The sequence below is a fragment of the Erpetoichthys calabaricus genome (genome assembly GCF_900747795.2).
Source record: "Erpetoichthys calabaricus chromosome 1 unlocalized genomic scaffold, fErpCal1.3 SUPER_1_unloc_1, whole genome shotgun sequence".
NCBI classification, from domain to species: domain Eukaryota; kingdom Metazoa; phylum Chordata; class Cladistia; order Polypteriformes; family Polypteridae; genus Erpetoichthys; species Erpetoichthys calabaricus.
The window spans coordinates 415,926-431,092 of NW_026261574.1; the positions used below are offsets into that span (position 1 = coordinate 415,926).

Consider the following 15,167-nt stretch of genomic DNA (forward strand, 5'->3'; position numbering starts at 1 on the left):
CGTCTAATAGAAACACAGCGTGGATTAATTATCTGTATTATAATCAGCAGAGATTTATCAACTGTACTGACTCCGCCTTATCAGCATTAGGAGAGCAATTGGATGGTACCAGTCACATGACGTGGCAGAATAGGCAGGTGTTAGACTGGCTGTGGGCAGAAGAAGGAGGAGTGTGCCATATGTTAGGAGAGGAGTGTTGCACTTTTATACCTAATAACACAGCACCTGGTGGATCTTTTACACAAGTTATGGCCAAGCGTAAAGCTCTTAGGAAAGAAATTAAAGAAAATGAAGGAAGGGATTTCAAATTTTGGTATTAATTCCATTTCAACCTGGGCACACGAAAGCATTATTAACAAAAGCAGACATTATTCTCTTGATTATAGTTGGATGTCTTGTATTTGTGTTTTGCTGCCTGTTGCCAGTTTTCAGATCACTTATTTCCAGATCTGCTGTCAAACAGATGAATATCCAAGTTATTGAACCACAAGCATCTGTAGCTTCAAATGTTGATTTTCTCCTCAATGACATTTTGGGTAAGGAGATGGCAAACTAAAGGCCTCCTGGGTGAAGTGCTGGTAACCGCTCCCCAGGAAGAGGACCCTCTATGGTGCACAAAGTTCCTGGGTCATAGCAATATTTCACACAATTACACACTGGAGGACATCTGCACAAGACTGTGAAGGACACTGGATTCTGTAATCATCTGCTGCTGCTGCTCTAAACTGTCTTATATTGATTTTTAGGTTACCTGTAATCCATTGTGTTATTGTTACATTGTGTGACTTCTACTTATATTTGTCCTACTGTATACTTGTACTACTGACACATCTTGTGCACCTCCTTTGATTTGGCCAGTAAGAGGTCTTTTACTCCTCTCTAGTCTATGAAAGGGGGGAGATGTTTGGCCTCAGTGTCACCACGAGGGGTTAACGGTGAACCAGAGGTTGTGAAGACTGACAGTGGTCTCGGGTTTAAGGCCCAAAGAAGACTGAGAGCTGGTTCCCTCTTTTCACCTTCTGGGTTATAAAAATTATTGGGCCTCAAAAGGAGGGAAAATATAGAAAAGTATATTCTTAAAGTTGATGATTTGCATATATTCAAAGAGAATCATGAGCATATATGAAAATAAGCATTGTGTCCTAGTCCACGTTAGTATAGTAAGGGTTAAATCACAACAAGGCCTGTGACTGTATATTTTTTATTTTTTCTTAGAATGCTGGAAACTACCAATAATTCATAAGTCAAGGTCAGACATTTCTATGTGGTGAATGTGAGCTGAGGACTGGAAATAATGGTGGCAGGTACTGGACGGGTGTAAGGTGGGGAGAGGGTCTGTCAAGTGGGCATGATGGACAAAACAGAGTGCTACACTCATTAGGCTGGGAAATATTGGTGGAGCCAATCAGAGGCAGGACAAGACAGTGGAATGGTGGGAGTCAGATGAGGGGACAAATGAGCTAAGTGAGGTACGCTCTTGATAAGGACTGTAATAAAAGTAAGATGGCGCCATTGCTGAGCACTCCGTTCACCTGACTCTGAGTCTGTATGTGCATTGCACTATAAAGCTTGATTCTGCTGCCTGTCCTGAGACTCCGAGTGCCATCTTTGGGCTAAGGGTGCCCATCTCCGCTTTGACAGTAACAAGCTGCTGGTGCAGATGATACCATGCTGGGTGAATTGACAGATAATCTCGAATTTGTGGAATCATCACATAAGGACTTGGACAGCATACAGGCTTGGGCAGATTTGTGGCAGATGAAACTAAATGTAAGTAAATGTAAAGAATTACATGTAGGTAGTAAAAATGTGAGAGTTTAATACACAATGGAAGATTTGAAAATTGAAAGTGACAGTGTTGAGAAGCCATTAAGAAGGCTAACAGGATGTCAGGTTATATAGCGCCTTGATGTGTGGAGTACAAGTCCAAGGAGGATCTGCTCAGGCTTTATAACACACTGGTGAGGCCTCATCTGGAGTCCTGGGTGCAGTTGTGGTCTCTGCTCTACAAAAAAGACAAAGTAGCACTAGAAAAGGTCCAGAGAAGAGAGACTAGGCTCATTCCAGGGGTTGAGTTAGGAGGAAAGATTAAAAGAGCTGAGCCTTTACAGTTTAAGCAAATGGAGATTAAGGGGAGACATGACTGAAATATTTAAAATTATGAAGGGAATTAGTCCAGTGGATCAGGACTGTGACTTTAAAATGACAATCAAGATCACAGGGACACACTTGGAAACTTGCTAAGGGTAAATTTCACAGAAATATTAGGACGTCTTTCTTCGTGCAAAGAACCACAAACACCTGGAATGGGTGACCAAAAGTGTGATGGAGAGTAGGACTTTATGGAACTTCAGAACTTGACTTGATGTTATCTTGGAGGAATTAAGTGGATAAGATTGGCAAGCTTTGTTAGTAGGAATGGCCTGTTCTCTAAAATGTTTTAATGTTCAAAAGTTTCATAATACGCAATGGAATATATTTGTTTCATGACATTACATGATGGTTCATTTTACAACGGGATAAACATTTTTTAATAAACCCTTTCAATCCCTTAAATGCCAGTAGTGGACCATTGAGCAGGGCCCTTAACCGTCTTGGGTATGACGTTAATCTACGTCCAGCCCTGCAAGCAGGTCCTCCAACTTGCAGGGAAAACTTGGGGGTTGGTGTCAGGATTGGCTCTCCAGCCACCATATAAAACCTCACACAGTGTCCAGTGTGGTGCTGAGGTGTCACCCGCTACACTCGGGTCCCAATCCAGGCGGTTCGTTGTGTGGTGCTTTCAACCTCTCACTCTCTTAATAGTTTAGTTTGAAAACTAAGAACGTTTAGGATGCATTCAAATAAGTTTATGAAGGACTGACCAAAATATCAGTGAGCCTTAAATGAATAACTCAATAATATTTTTGTCCCGTGTGCAACGCTGCTGTCTGATCGAAGTGCTTCTCTCTCACAATACAAAGGACGTCTCTGTCTGTGACCAGGAAATGCGTGCACATGCGCACTACAGCTCGGGGCGTACAGGCATGATATTGGTGCGCATGTGCAGTTCAAATCAGACAGTGATTTCTTAAGTGAGGGACTAAATGTTAATCAGAGTCGCGCTGGTCTGTCAGGTGGAAGACAACATTTAACAAGCGGAGAGGTATGTACTTGTGACATGAACAAGTTGAGGAACTTGAGAAAAAAGAGAGGACTGGGCAGTCCTAGGGGTGCCAGTCACCAGAGAGCATCATAGACGTGTTCGGTGTGTTCTCCGAAAGCCCATTTTTAATGTTTTATAAGTCCGGACACTTAGCGCTGCTCCTGGTCATTCGCATTCCGTGATTGTCCTCCTGATCAGTGACGTGCGGTGAGGTTCATGGCTGGTGAGGCACTGACTCCTTTAGAGTCCGTCAGATTTACAAATATATGAACCCCAAAGAGCAGCTTATTCACTATTCGATTGGCAGCCAGCGTGCACATTGACTACTGGTTACGTTTCATATCTCATCAGCATTTACATTTAGAGCGACAGGAGAGAGCGCATTTGATCCTCACCCGCCATGTGTTCTAAATTTGCTGTCGCAATTCCACAATTCAAACTCATTTAATACAAATGACAGTATAGAGTGGTGTAAAAAAAAAAACAGATTTCAATTTTGACCTTAATTGAAATATTTAGTTGTTTTTAAAAGCTTTTAATTCCGATGCTTTCATTAATTTTAATTGACTGTTCAACAAAAGGATAACAAGAAAAACAAAAGAATATTTTATTTAAGGTCAGAATTTAGTTTTTAAATATGGGATTGTTTTTTTTTTCTTAGTCTGATCCCATTTTTTTTAAAAAAAATTGAAAACCGTTTATGGTCTTAGACGGATATCAAGAGAAATGAGCTATCGAGGGAAGGTTGGGCCGCCGTAGACGGGCAGGGGGCACACGTCCCTAATTATATTGTGTATGTCAAGAGTTTCACTGTAAAACATAATAAGCTTCATATTTGTGTGTTTGGAGACCCTGGTGTCGTACTGAATTTGTATTGTAGAAAAACAAACTACTGTGCAGCATGCCTAAATGTGTCTTCTCGTTTCTGATCGCTATACGGCACTTCCAACTTGGGACAATTCGCTATAAACAGTTTCAGCCAATCAGCGCCTTCTAAACATGCAGAATGACAGTGTGACCCTTTATTGTAGCGGCGCAGCATCTTCGTACAGTCAGTCATTGTCCTGTTAGACTATTTACTGTTAAGTGCTGCTTGAGCTACCGTTTATAATACAACAGGTAGCCTACGTAGTTCTTAAATTGGTATTGAAATGCACACACAAGTCTCCTAAATTATTTATTGAAATGCCCACATTTACAGTGTCCGTTTTAGGAAATCGTAGTTTTTACTTGTTCCCGTTATTAGGGATTATAATTTCTCAGTGACACATATTATTAGTTACTACTCGCGAGTCCCGCATCATTGAGATTCTGTTTTAGATTAATTATAGGCAAACTTTTTAAAAGGAGCGTTAATTGAACTGACTACAGCAGACTTGTCATCTTCTTAAAATGACTTTATTGATTTGATATTGACAATTAATCATAAGGTCAGAAATCAAGGAGGATATGAGTTTGCATGTTCTGTGCTGTTTCTTTGTTTTCGTGACATCGCGTCAGTAGAGAGTGCGTCAAATTAACAATGCATTCTGTCCTAAATGACAGCGCACACGCTTTTTGATATTTCCTAAAGGCCAATGTGTCTCAGTTTGCTCATTAATATATTTTAAAAGTGTATTTTAGTGAGAATGATTATAAACATATTACCCATGTTCATTTCCCATGTAGATATGTAACGTTTGGAGAGAATAAATAAAAAGTAACAACACATATAATAGTTATGTTGCATTGTTTATGAATAACACAATTCATCGTTTATCTGAACTGTTCTACTTATACAGTCGATTTATTCCACTTCTGAAGGTGTACACTGTCGGTATTCTCCATTGCAATTGCCCCCGAGTGTAACGTGTGGCAGTGCAACTGAAGGGCAGCAGACGAGCTCACGTAATGGGTGACAAGGCACATCCTCACCCTGATGCCGAGGCTCTTGTCATGAATATTCACATCTTGTGTTTTTTCTCGTTCCTGCCAGTTTACTATTATTATTGGACACGTATGTAGAGGGAATGTGTGTCTTATGTCTATGAAAGGAAGGACAGTAAAGCCTTGAATGAAACTGAGTGTTGATGCTTTGGGTGACACGACAGGTGAGGAGCAGGGAACGTTAAATGTGACAGTGACTGCGGGGGATTGTGGAACTGAAGATGGTTTAAGAATACAGAAACGACAACAGCTTAGTCTTTCAATAATTCTATTTACATCAATGATTTATCTGTTGTTTTGCAGTTTGGAAGATTACTTATTTACCCCCCCAGCGCAGAATTTGATAAAATGCATTCAGAAAGAAAGGATGTTGCTGACAAAGTCAGGTGCTTTTTTGAAAGTTTGGCTCCAGATGTGCTTATCCAGCTGCTCCTTCTTGTCAGTACTTGAGTGATCTTTATGCAAAGTTTCTTTACAACTTTTTTGTCTCATTAACACAGAAATCCCGAGGCTTTCCTAAAATTGCAGAAGACACTGTTGATGGCGCTGATTCTGTTTTAAAGACAGTTGTGATTAGTTATGCAGCACCCGCTTTTACTCACATTGCTTTTTGGAAATCAATAATACAAATCAGCTGCAGATCTGGGAATCACTGAATAGTAAAAACGTTTAATGATAGTGTCTTGCACATATACTGGTGTAATGACCACGTCGGCTTTAGTGAAGCGTTTCTTAGCCTCTCTGATATGATCGACATGGCGTAGAGTAGATTCTGGATTGTTATAATACGTGCTACCTTACGCAAAATATGCTCATTAATTTGTTACAGATTCTAGGTGGACACGATTCCACACCAAAGAAAAGGGTCCCCATGTAAATCGTTCATAATGTCTCCAAAATATATTTGTTAACTTACAGACAAGTACTACTTAACTGTTTTATACAAAGTCCTTATTGTAACATTAGGATTTGAACTCGCGTTAGCGCACCTTATCGCTGTAGCAGACACAACTTCTTTTACGCTTTAAGCCAAAGCACTTCAGCAGACCCGTGAGGACCAAATCGACTGCTGACTGCGCAGATATCAATGACGTCATCACGCTAGCGTGACTCAAAATCACGTGACGGGCGCATTTGACACATCCAGTGCTCCGTAAGCTCGACGCAGTGTCTAAACCTCAGTATCGAGCGGTCCATCACCTTCTCCCGCACTTGCTGTCTTAATTTATCGCTGTTTTCATTTCGTTGTGTCGGGTGCTGTGTTATTAAAACCTTACAATGTAGTTTTTAAAATGGGTGACAGAAAGAACATTTTCTCCTTACTGAAGTACGGAAGATGAAGTCCATGTCCGCCCTCGCCGTTTCTGTTTGTCCTGAGGGTTTTGCCCTAACCATGCAGTTTAAATTTATTTATTTATTTTAATTTTACTGGTGACTTTTTCTAAATAAAATTGTTGCATTTTTTCTTCTTAGTATAAGCCCAGCCAGGTGAAGTGACTTGCTCGGGGTCACCCGTGTCAGGATCAGCATTTGAACCCACAGCCTCAGGTTTTGAAGCTAAAAGCCTTAACCACTACACCACATTACCTGCTTAGATGTCCAGGAGAAGTGATGTCAACCTCGGTGTCTTAAACCTGACCTAAGGAACTGGACAGAGGCGTCATCGGCTTGTGGGGGTCACCTCTGAGGGGCTGTTCATTATGGATGATCTTTCCTGACCGTGTGGCACTTTGGAGTTTGTGCAGGGGACCCCAGCCATTACTGTATGAGAAACTCTTAAACGAGAACATCTTTTTTGCTACTTGTGACCCCTTTTGACATTTTGTGATTGTGTAGGCTGCTCCAGAATGAGGTCTCCAGATGGACAGATGGAGACGTTAAGTTTCTGCACAGTTTAGAATTTCTGCTGGTCTTGTCCTTCCCTGCTGCTCCTCTTTGACCAGCAGGACATCGTGGTGTCAGGCTGACTATCGTGTAATGGTCAGGCCTTGTGCTTTTGGACCAATCAGAGTTTGGCATGACTTCTGTTCTTGAACCTTCTGCCATCTCCACCAGTGTTCTTTTCACCAAGTGAAACTAAAACCAAGCTTGTTCAAATTATAATTTAGTGGACCGGAACTGAAATAAAAGTTAAATAAACTGTGTGAAGAGTAGAAGTAGAGAATAAGGAGAATGAGACTGGTGTTGTCAGGCTGATGTTCACCACACTTGTCTTTGTGTATAACACACATGTAATAGTATGATGTGATGTGTGTGTTAAGAAGGTCCAACACAGACATGAAAGGCGCTATATAACAGATCACTGTGAGCACACGGTGGATACATAAGTGAAGATTTTACTCCAGTAAGGTCCAAGCTGGGGACATCACAAAGCAAAGCGGCTGCTGGACTTCATTGTTCTTGGCCCCGGTGCATTGTGGATACTCCATCCATCATCCAGCCCGCTATATCCTAACACAGGGTCACAGGGTTCTGCTGGAGCCAATCCCAGCCAGCACAGGGCGCAAGGCAGGAAACAAACCCCGGGCAGGGCGCCAGCCCACCACAGGGCACACACACACCAAGCACACACTAGGGACAATTTAGGATCACCAATGCACCTAACCTGCATGTCTTTGGACTGTGGGAGGAAACCCATGCAGACACGAGGAGAACATGCAAACTCCACGCAGGGAGGCCACGGGAAGCAAACCCAGATCTCCTTACTGTGAGGCAGCAGCGCTACCACTGTGTCACCATGCTGCCCATTGTGGATACTCTATGTTTAAATAGCTGTATGCCATGACCACTTTGGAGTTGAGGTGGGCTACGTTTCTCACAAATTGATGAAGAGTGTGTTTTATTGAGGAGTTCTGGGCTGGTAGGTGTGTGAGATGTGACTACTTATGGGTGGCACCAGACTTTCTACACCTGCTCTGGAGCTTTAAAGGTCCATCTGAGAAGACCCCGGATGAGCTGGAAATCAAGGATTAGACTGGATGGGAGCTCAGCTGGTGGAGAAGGAGAGGGGGCTGTGTGTGGGTAAGTGGGCCAGCAGCCCCATGGCTAACTAGAGCTACTGCTGTAGAGTCGAGTTAAGTGTTTGGGATTCTACCTCCTTGGGGTCTCTGTGTCTCCCCTTTCTCATATTTAGCCTTTATTTGTAAGCAAAACCTCCTCTTTTTTGCTACTTGTGTCCCCTTTTGATATTACGTGGGTGTGCGGACTGCTCCACAGTGTGGTCTCTGGGTGGGATGGATGGCATAAGAGACACTGAGCTCCTCTCTAGCTCTGAATTTAATGGGACGTAGTGCTGTGAGGCCAAACTGCCCCTAATGTTCAAGCCTTATGCCCTTTAATCAGTTCTGGCTCAGACTGACTTAAGTTCTTGAACCTTCTACCATCTCAGTGTTCCACGAGTGTTTTTTTGCAAACCAAAATGAAAACTAAAAAGTAGTTCACCAGAAGTAAAATAAAAGTGAAAAGATTTCCAAAGAGTAGAACAAAAGAATAGCGAGGATGAAGATCGTGTTGTCATTCTGATGTTCACCACACTTGTCTTTGTGTGTAACGTACACGCCACGGTGTGGAGTCGCCAAGTTAATTCATTAAAACCCAACGGGCGCAGTGTTAGCTTAGACAAGAACATCAGTGTGTGTGTGTGTGTCTGAGTCCATCACTGTCTGCTCTTACATTAAGCCCCCTCACGTCGTCTGTCACCTCGTCCTCTGTACAAATGTGGCAGTGCCAATCTAAACGTTAAGCTAATGATGTGCCCGCCTGCTGCCTGTGCCCACCATGAACTGCCTGAATTGAACCTACAGCTGCTCAGTTTAGAATCACAGGGCACTCAGCTGATAAATGAGGTGGACATCAACTCGTCACATTTACTGTGCCACACGTACTCAAGTGAGGAGCTCTAAAGAACAATTGTGGCTCTCAGGGTAACTTTTGGCTTCTTTAAGTTTTTCTTGTAAACATAAAAATGTCTCCCAGTTGTCACCCTCATTCCTGTTATGTTTGAATTTATTTTTTAAACGTCCTGAAGTATCTTTCACTGTGAACCTTCACATTTTCGTTTATGTCATTCTGTCACCATTACAGATAAATTGTCCAGTTTCTAATGAAGGGTTTGATGTCCTCTCTATTAGTTTTGAGGTGCAGACTGAGCTTCCACAGCACGACGGTAGTTCAGCATGGGAGGCTCATCAGGTGACGTTTGAGGTGGTGACACAACTAAAGCAATGGTCCTGGGAGAGTCGGCACTCCATCTGGTCCTGGCACTTAATGGACAGGCTGTGCGGCAGCTTTGTGAGATCTGAGCTCAGCTGTGAACTGAGGAAGAAGAGCTGATGAAGATACTGCAGTGGTGATGTGGCGGAGCTCAGGTTTGAAAGAATGACCTGCCTGCCTGAAACACACGAGTGAAGAGAAGGAAAGGACTGACATTATGTGACAGAACGGTGACTCCATTAAAATGGAGCAGTATGAGATAACTGGGGTCCAGTAGTCAAAGAAAGAAAAGCAAGAAATGACACTTCTCAGGTCACACAGAGCAATCTGATTGGTCAGTTTGGCTTTGGTGGCTCACTGGTATGGGAGATGGACCTGATACTTTAGGGGTACAAAGTTCAATTCCTGACTGACCATTTTTTGATGGTTTTTTAAATATTTTTTTTACAAAAAATGCTGGGCTGCTAAAATCGAATAGAGTGCAAGCTGCGTTGCCTTTAAAGAGGGGAAGCATTTGAAAGAATAGAAATGAAGTTGTCACAGTGGGTAGTGGCGGCCATAGCGGAAAACCTTTTTTTTTTTTTTGTTTATTAAGTTTTTCTGTTAAATTTCTTTTTGTCTGACTGCTGTAAGTAGGATGAGTTCATTCAAGTATGCAGCCCCTCAAGGTCACTCCGGACTTGAAGTATCAGGTATCTCTCTGTGTAACGTAATACAGGATGTCCATATATGGCCTTATTCAAATATTAGATGAGCACATCATCAGCTGTATGCTAAACGTGTATGAATATTCATACACTCCCGTTGTGAGGGACCGCTAGACGTTACTGGGCTGATTGAACCCCAGCTGGACTAACTCCTCAGAAAGAAAGAGCAGCAGCCACACCAGAGAGTAGTGTGAACACCAATAGGGACTCTGGAGAAAAGATAATAGAAATACTGAAATCAAATCAAATAGCCTTTTATTGTCAATTCACTATATGTGCAGAACATACAGGAGAATCAAAATACTGTTTCTCTCTCTCAACTTCGTACTACAATAAAATATAAAAAAGTATAGAAGTACAACATAAGATAAATAACATTAGAACTTGTAAAGTAGACCTGTGTACAATGTGCAATAGTCATTAGTGCAAAAGCCACTTACATTAAATTAATAAGCAGGGTTGCCTAAATGACTCTGCCAATTTTTGTCAAATGCATTCTGTGTAACCAACTAGCAGAGCAATTCCAATTTTCTTTCCACACCTGACTGAATTATTTCAGATTTTTCTTGTTGTTATTTACAGTCTCTTTGGACTTTGCCTTTTTAGCATGAATTTTCATGTGTCCCTGAAGAGGAGTTTTCTGTTTTTCCATACTTAGAGCAACAGTATGGCTTTTCTCCTCTGTGAGTTCTTACATGTCACTGAAGGCTGCAGGGTTGTATGAATCGCTTGCCAAATTCAAGGCAACAATATGGCCTTAATCCAGAATGAATTCTTTTGTGTCTATGAAAGCTGCTGTTATCGGTGAATAGCTTGTCACAATCTGGAAATGAGTATGGCCTCTATCAAATGTGTGTTCTTATATGTCTATGGAGACTGCCACTTTGTGAGAATTTCTTGCCACATACAGAACAGGCCTAAGGATGGTCTTTATTGTGGACTCCTGCATGACACAGAAGATTGCTTGTGTTGGAAAATCTTTTGCCACATTCAGGACAGCAATAGGGCTTCTCACCAGTGTGAACTCTTAAATGCTTCAGATGATTACTGCTACTTGCAAATCGTTTGCCACATTCAGAACAGGAAAATGGCTGTTCTCCTGTGTGCAATCTCATGTGTTGCTGAAGATGGCCTGTTTGTGAGAACCGTTTGCCACATTCAGAACAGGAAAATGGCTGTTCTCCTGTGTGCAGTCTCACGTGTGTCTGAAGACTGCCTGATTGTGAGAACCGTTTGCCACATTCAGAACAGGAAAATGGCTGTTCTCCTGTGTGCACTCTCATGTGTGTCTGAAGAGTGCTTGATTGTGAGAACCGTTTGCCACATTCAGAACAACAATATCGTTTCTCTCCAGTGTGAATTCTTTTGTGTCTGCGAAGATGGCTCTTGTCAAAGAAATGTTTACCACATATTGGACAACGACATAAACCCTGTCCTCCGTGACCAATCATGTGTGTCTGAAGGTGGCTCACTTGTGAGAATCGTTTGCCACATTTAGACAAATATGGTTTCTCTACAATGGGAGTTGTGGTTTGGCTGTGTTTTGAAAAGTTCTTAACACATTCAGAACGGTGGTATGGCTCCTTCCCTGTATTATCTTCTCTGCGTTTCTTAGGCATGTGACTATCTGAGAATTGTTTCCCACCTTCAGGACAGTGATACAGTTTCTTACTCCCATGAATCCCTCCATTATCTTTAGAATTCAATTTGTATTTAAATGTTCCCACACATTGTTGGCGGATTGGATTTATATTGTACACTCCTTGAGATTTGATGGCATCGATCCTTGTTAGCTTCACAATGGGCTGAAATCTAGGGTGCTGAGAGGCCGTTACCAAGTTCTTTGTTGCAGATGTCAGTTTCTTCTTATCAGGTTGTTTAATTTTTGGACGACCCTGAAGAGAGGACAAGTTGTCATTCCCTTGAAAGTCTACAGAAATAAAAATAAGAGTTAAAGTTTTAAATGACCAATATTTAAAATAAAATAGCAGTACAAGAGATTATTCAGTGTTTAACAGCATATGCCTTTTGCAACCCACTTTACAAAAGCATGCTAATGGAGTTAACACTTCAACAATCCTAACATTTGCAGACTGTATTAACAAACACATGAAGCCATATTAGGATGTTGTTACCATGGACCAGGAACAAGTCATGAGCAACTATCATTAATGGCTTGGTGATGGCTTGAAAAATAAGGAGCAACTGGGGCAGCAAGGGTGGCCAACATGACTTGCAGACCTTTTGGAGAAGACCCCATATACTGTAGAAATGTCAAGGATGATAAAGCCAGTACATCTACATGCACAGTGACATTGACATTGCCAAGGACTCATTACATCAGTTATGGTCCCTATGACCACTCCACCTTGTTTGGATAACTATGCTAATCGAGGAGCTAATTTATTGGATTAAGTGTGAACTCCCACCCTGGGCGATCAAAATTATTAGACAGTAAGCCACATAGTATATTTACATACTTCTTCTTTCGGCTGCTCCCGTTAAGGGTTACCACAGCGGATCATCTTCATCCATCTCTTTCTGTCCTGTGCATCTTGTTCTGTTACACCCATCACCTGCATGTCCGCTCTCACCACATCCATAAACCTTCTCTTGGGCCTTCCTCTTTTCCTCTTCCCTGGCAGCTCTGTCCTTAGCATCCTTCTCCCAATATACTCAGCAAACATGTCCAAAACCAACGCAATCTCGCCGCTCTGACTTTGTCTCCCAACCGTCCAACTTGATCTGACCCTCTAATGTACTTATTTCTAATCCTATCCATCCTCGTCCCACCCAATGCAAATCTTAACATCTTTAACTCTGCCACCTCCAGCTCTGTCTTCTGCTTTCTGGTAGTGCCACTGTCTCCAACCCATATAACATAGCTGGTCTCACTACCATCCTGTAGACCTTCCCTTTCACTCTTGCTGATACCCATCCATCACAAATTACTCCTTACACTCTTCTCCACCCATTCCACCCTGCCAGCACTCTCTTCTTCACCTCTCATCCACAATCTCCATTATTCTGTACTGTTGATCCCAAGTATTTACACTCATCCACCTTCGCCAGCTCTACTCCCTGCATCCTCACCATTCCACTGACCTCCCTCTCATTTACACACATGTATTCTGTCTTGTTCCTACTGACCTTCATTCCTCTCCTCTCTAGAGCATATCTCCACCTCTCTAGGGTCACCTCAACCTGCTCCTTTCTATCCCTACAGATCACAGTGTCATCAGCAAACATCATAGTCCACAGGGACTCCCGTCTAATCTGGTCTGTCAACATGTCCATCACCATTGCAAATAAGAAAGGGCTCAGAGCTGATCCCTGATGTACTCCCACCTCCACGTTGAATGCATCCGTGACTCGTACTGCAGACTTCAGAAAGCAGGAGACAGAGCTGTAGGTAGCAGAGTTAAAGATGCTAAGATTTGCGCTGGGTATGACGAGGATGGACAGGATTAGAAATGAGGGCATTAGAGGGTCAGCTCAAGTTGGACGGTTGGGAGAAAAAGTCAGAGAGGCGACATTGTGTTGGTTTGGTCATGTGCAGAGGAGTGATGCGGAGTATATTGGGAGAAGGATGCTAAGGATTGAGCTGCCAGGCAAGAGAAAAAGAGGAAGGCCTAAGAGAAGGTTTATGGATGGGGTGAGAGAGGACATGCAGGTGATGGGTGTAACAGAACAAGATACAGAGGACAGAAAGATATGGAAGAAGATGATCCGCTGTGGCGACGCCTAACGGGAGCAGCTGAAAGAAGAAGAAGCGGTGCACAAAATTCCATGGTTCATCAGAGACATTAGATCTTTAGTGAAGTTATAACTATGAGTTTTACAGTTATTTGATTAATAAAGAAAGGCTCAGGCATGTATTTTTCTTTTCTATAAATCACATAGAAATAAGTCTGATATTTATCCAGCTCGAGGTCAGGAACAAGAAGTAGAAATACATTTATACACACATTGGGAGGCCAGAAATATTGAAGTACCCTTAACTCCTTTTACTTTGCCCAGTCAAAATTCTAGAGTTTTTCAGGAAAAGAGAGAGTGATTAAGCCTCATGTAATGAGCACTGCTAATACAAGAACTCTGCCCAATGTTTTTTTGATTTTCAGATTTATTGCAGAAGGACCTGCCATTATACATCAGACATCAAATGCTAGGACTTCAAAATATTTGCTTCACGTCCAGTCCTACTCTGAAGACCACAATAGTAGCATAAGCCATGGACTTTCTGTCAAACTGTCAATCAAAATGATTAATGACCTTAAGCTCTGCCCCTTTGGACGGTTGGACCAGAAGTCCCGCCCCCTATACCCGATTGGTGGATTTGAAGGATGTGTCCCGCCCCCTATACCTGATTGGTGGATTTGAAGGATGTGCCCCGCCCCCAACCACCTGTTTGTCCCACACCCCCAACCACCTGTTTGCCTCCATCCTTGAACCCCCGCCCAGGCCCCCACGCACCTGTTTACCCCCGGAAACTGTCAAGAGCAGACTCGACGGATGTCCCCCCTCCTTGAACCCATCCCCCCTTTCCCGAAGACAAGTCCAGGCCTATTACAGACCTGTTGGAGGCCCACTTTTCTTGAAAGATCCCAGACATTCTCTGCTTTGACAAGCCGTCCACGCTGTTAGCAGGCATGAGTCTGTGGGTCTTGCCTGCTCCTGTGAGATACCTGGCTGTCTGTTTTTATTTACGTCTTTAAAAAGTTTGTATACATTTTTCTGTGGTATCTGTTTCTTTATCCGCTTTTTTTTTTTCCACAAACGTCAGGTATCTTTGTAAACCGGTCGTATAAAGTTTTACTTTTGCATCGGAGTTCAAGTCGCCGCGTTCGAGTATGAATTTCATTTGTTTATTCAGTTCCATTTTGCTGAATTGTAGCCTTTTGTTTTTGAAGCACATCTTGCGCATGTATTCATATTTATCCTCTCGAACCTAATAAACTAGTACTGAAAAGAATGGCCGTGCTTATGAGGATTTTTTAATTTTTTTGCTTAGCTCGTTTCTATAACATAGGAGCCTTTTGACAAAGGAGAACTTTGTAAATACACTTGTGCATTTAAACGGAGCTTTATGAGAAAGCAGGTTTCTAACTTAGCCTGGTTTTGTACGAGCATTTAAAAGCACAAAATGTTGATATTTACTGTCTACTCAAAAACTATTA

At 42.3% G+C, this 15,167-nt stretch overlaps 2 protein-coding genes across 2 annotated transcripts in view; both read left to right on the plus strand.

The window, feature by feature from the left end:
* LOC127526324 (zinc finger protein 345-like) overlaps positions 1 to 15,167 on the plus strand; it is a 112,322-nt gene that overhangs the window by 48,171 nt on the left and 48,984 nt on the right. The window contains exon 5 of the mRNA XM_051921607.1: positions 6,020 to 6,027. Coding sequence (XP_051777567.1) covers positions 6,020 to 6,027 — 8 coding nt within the window. The remainder of the gene's footprint in view (positions 1 to 6,019; positions 6,028 to 15,167) is intronic.
* Positions 1 to 15,167, plus strand: part of LOC127526325 (zinc finger protein 239-like) — a 350,159-nt gene that overhangs the window by 23,684 nt on the left and 311,308 nt on the right. The window lies entirely within an intron of this gene.